General features: G+C 49.4%; 1 protein-coding gene across 1 annotated transcript; it reads left to right on the forward strand.

Annotated features, from left to right (window-relative positions):
* Positions 1 to 1,450: 1,450 nt before the first annotated feature.
* Positions 1,451 to 3,354, forward strand: RAB9B (RAB9B, member RAS oncogene family). The gene is made up of 2 exons (XM_010080099.1): positions 1,451 to 1,513; positions 2,373 to 3,354. Exon 2 carries the CDS (start codon positions 2,408 to 2,410, stop codon positions 3,011 to 3,013), a length of 606 nt encoding a protein of 201 aa, XP_010078401.1. The 5' UTR covers positions 1,451 to 1,513; positions 2,373 to 2,407; the 3' UTR covers positions 3,014 to 3,354.
* Positions 3,355 to 3,360: the final 6 nt, after the last annotated feature.

The following is a 3,360-nucleotide window of genomic DNA, read 5'->3' on the forward strand; positions in this document are numbered from 1 at the left end:
ACGGGGTGCAGCGCCTCTACTCGGCCGCTCCGGCCTTCCCCCCGCTGTGGGCCGGGACCGGGCAGCCAGGCGAGGGGGTCTTGCCTCCTGCCGAGCTGGGAGCCAGGGCCTGGGGAGCGGGGCGAGGCGGGACCCAGCCTGCAGCTCCCACAAATCTGCCCCGCTGCTTTTATCTGCAAACAGGTGCTGGCGTCCTGCTGCAAGTCGAGGTTACCCTCCGAAGTAGCCTGCAAAGAGCTAATCAGTGAGCGCAGGTGGCAAACAGCATTGCTAACATCGGTGTCGTGACTCTGTCGTGTCTGTCTGCTGTTCTGACAGGCTCTGCAGTAGTCTAGCATAACCCATTAGTAATTTTTAAAGCTTGCTAACATACTGTTCCTAAACGAAAACTCTTGTCAGGGCTAATGCCGTGTGTCAGGAAGGGCTTTGGTGACAGGAGGCAAGGATCATCTTAAACCCGCCCCCTCAGACATGGTTTGGAAAAGGAAGAGCAAGAGTTTTGAGCAGCTCACCTGCTCAGGGAAGATCTTTCTAAAGCAGTCATCCCCAGGAGCTATGCTGCAATTCCTGTTTGTCTCTTGTGACGTTTGCATTTTGTTCTTTGCTTTAGAACCACTGGGTTGCACAGATGCTTCTCAGATGTCCCATGGTCCATCAGGTTAGTTCAGCTGTGCTTGATTTGGGGTGTTTCTGTGCAGGGGAAGTGAAATTGGTGAGCGTTTCGTTTTTGCACTTTCCACCAGAAACTAACTTGAAGTAGAAGCAGAAGTTTCTGATTTTGACTTTGTGGTAAGCACTGGTTGAAAGAGCTGCAAAAAGAGCAGAAACAAAGTTGAACAGGGCCCCCTGCAATTAATGCAGAAAGTGGTTTTTGGCCTGGAAGGAATAGGAGTGCTGATCTGACCAGTGTTGAATGCTCCTGGTTTGGGTGGTTGGAGGTTGGTCTAGTAGTGTGTCCGTACTCTTCCCAGGAATATTGGTAGCAGGTGTAAGCAAGCTAGATCCCATCTCTTTTCATACCAGTCTCTTGCTAGCTGGCTCACTCTTCTGGTTAGCAGATTCAGGTAGATGTTCAATCCTCAGATCAGATTCCAGAGTGTGTGGGTCGGCAGGCCAAGCAGATCAACATCCCCTGGATTGGGTGGAGACATGAGTTTCACAGCCTGTGCACTCATGCCAAAGCTCCTTCAATTTATTTTTTTCTTTTGGGTTTAGCATCTACAATGTATTAGCTCTGCCCGGGTCAGAAATGGGCTGTCTTCTATTTTACTTAGGGCAAGGGAAACTCGGTCCTCAGCACCTTGTTCTTGCCTGTTTTACTCCAGCCTTCAGTGCTGCACTTTCAGCTTTCTAGAGCTCTGCTGTTGGTCTTCCAGACTGGGTCAACATTACAAATTGAAAGCCAGCGCACTGGCAACCTCACTGACAGGTATTTGTTTTATATTGACTGTTGTGCTGCAGGAAGGTGTTCCCTGGACAGTCCTGAGACAGAAGTGCTGTATTTCTAGAGCGGGTACAGTACAGACAGCAGTGAAACAAACATCTTACTGTGTGCTGGGCCTTTACCTTTGCTTGCAGAATGTCCCCGGCAGAGGGAGGACTGGTTGGCTCTTGTCCTTTCCTTTGCGACTGCTGACTAAGGCACCTGTGGTGGTGTCAGGGTTGCTGCGATGTGAACTTGCACCAGTGCCCCAGCAAACTGGCCTGTGAAAAGTATTGCCAGAGAAGAGCAGCAGAGAATCTGGGTCTCTGTGCCTGGGAAACCCCTTCTGAGCTGTAGAGATCATGTGCAGAAAAAAAGCACAGCTCCACTTGTAAGGTGAGTCAGCATTCTTGGGGTGATTAAGAACTGGTTTGCCAGATGACTTGTATTGATGATAGGTCTGTATATTTTTTGCATCCTTTCAGGAGAGCAAGTCAGATAGGAGAAATTATTTAACTAGTGATTGTACAGTGGAAAGGAAAGCCTGATGACAGTGATCCCTGGTGATTGTGCTGTTTCTGTGACAGCCTGAGGACACAGGCCGGAAGAGATGTTTAACTACTGATGGTATGTTTGGAAAAACTGGACAAGCTTTCTGATACAGAGTTTTCACCAAAAGTGGTATAATTGATATAAACTCAACAGTTGTTCTCACCTTGCACGTACAGTGGTGACCTGCTGCTTCCACTTTGGACCTGATGGAGGACTCGTGTGCCTGAAAGCTTGTCCAATTCCCAGCGCTAATCTTTCTAACAAGAGAGATTACCTCCTATATAAAAAACTTGTTCAGAAGTGGTGATGGAAATGTCATATTCTGTTCTTCCATGTGCAACTTTCTGCAGAATCCATGAGTCAAATACCTATTTTTTACTATTTCTGAACCCTGCAGATTGCCTTGGTACTGCGCCCCTCCATCCTGCTGCAATGAGTGGAAAGTCCTTGCTCTTGAAGGTCATTCTCCTTGGGGATGGTGGAGTTGGGAAAAGTTCCCTCATGAACCGGTACGTCACCAACAAGTTTGACTCACAGGCTTTCCACACGATTGGTGTGGAGTTCTTAAACCGGGACCTGGAGGTGGATGGACGTTTTGTGACCCTCCAGATTTGGGACACTGCAGGACAGGAGAGATTCAAGAGTCTGCGAACCCCCTTTTACAGGGGAGCAGACTGCTGCCTGCTGACCTTCAGTGTGGATGACCGGCAGAGCTTTGAGAACCTCAGTAACTGGCAGAAGGAGTTTGTCTATTATGCTGATGTGAAGGACCCTGAACACTTCCCATTTGTAGTGCTGGGCAACAAGATAGACAAACTTGAGAGACAAGTGAGCACAGAGGAAGCCCACGCCTGGTGCATGGAAAATGGTAACTACCCATACCTGGAGACTAGCGCCAAGGATGACACCAATGTGGCAGTGGCCTTTGAGGAGGCTGTGCGACAGGTGCTGGCGGTGGAGGAGCAGCTAGAACACTGCATGCTGGGCCACACCATTGACCTACACTCCAGCTCCAAATCGGGGTCTTCCTGTTGTTAAGAGTAGCTGCTGCTCGGGAACGTCGCTGGAGCCAGTGACTGGATCAGAATAAGCGCAGGCAGCTCTGGGGCACTCTGAGGAGAGTGGCCACAAGGACGATAGGTGGTTTGCTCACTGGGGAGTTGCAGCCTCACCATCTGAATTCTGGCTGGAGTTTTCAGGCATAGAGCATGTATCTGCAGGAGGGAGCTGTTAGAAGAGCACATGAGCATTGTCCTGCTTCCATCTCTGCCTGTTTTAGCAGGTTTAAAGGACTGGGTTCGAGGCCCTTAAATTCACTAAAGACAGTAGTGATCTGATCTGTACCAAGAACTGCCAGCAGAACAAAGCTGACAGCTCTCTAGACA

The sequence above is a fragment of the Pterocles gutturalis genome, unplaced genomic scaffold, assembly GCF_000699245.1.
Source record: "Pterocles gutturalis isolate BGI_N339 unplaced genomic scaffold, ASM69924v1 scaffold53149, whole genome shotgun sequence".
Taxonomy (NCBI): Eukaryota; Metazoa; Chordata; class Aves; order Pterocliformes; family Pteroclidae; genus Pterocles; species Pterocles gutturalis.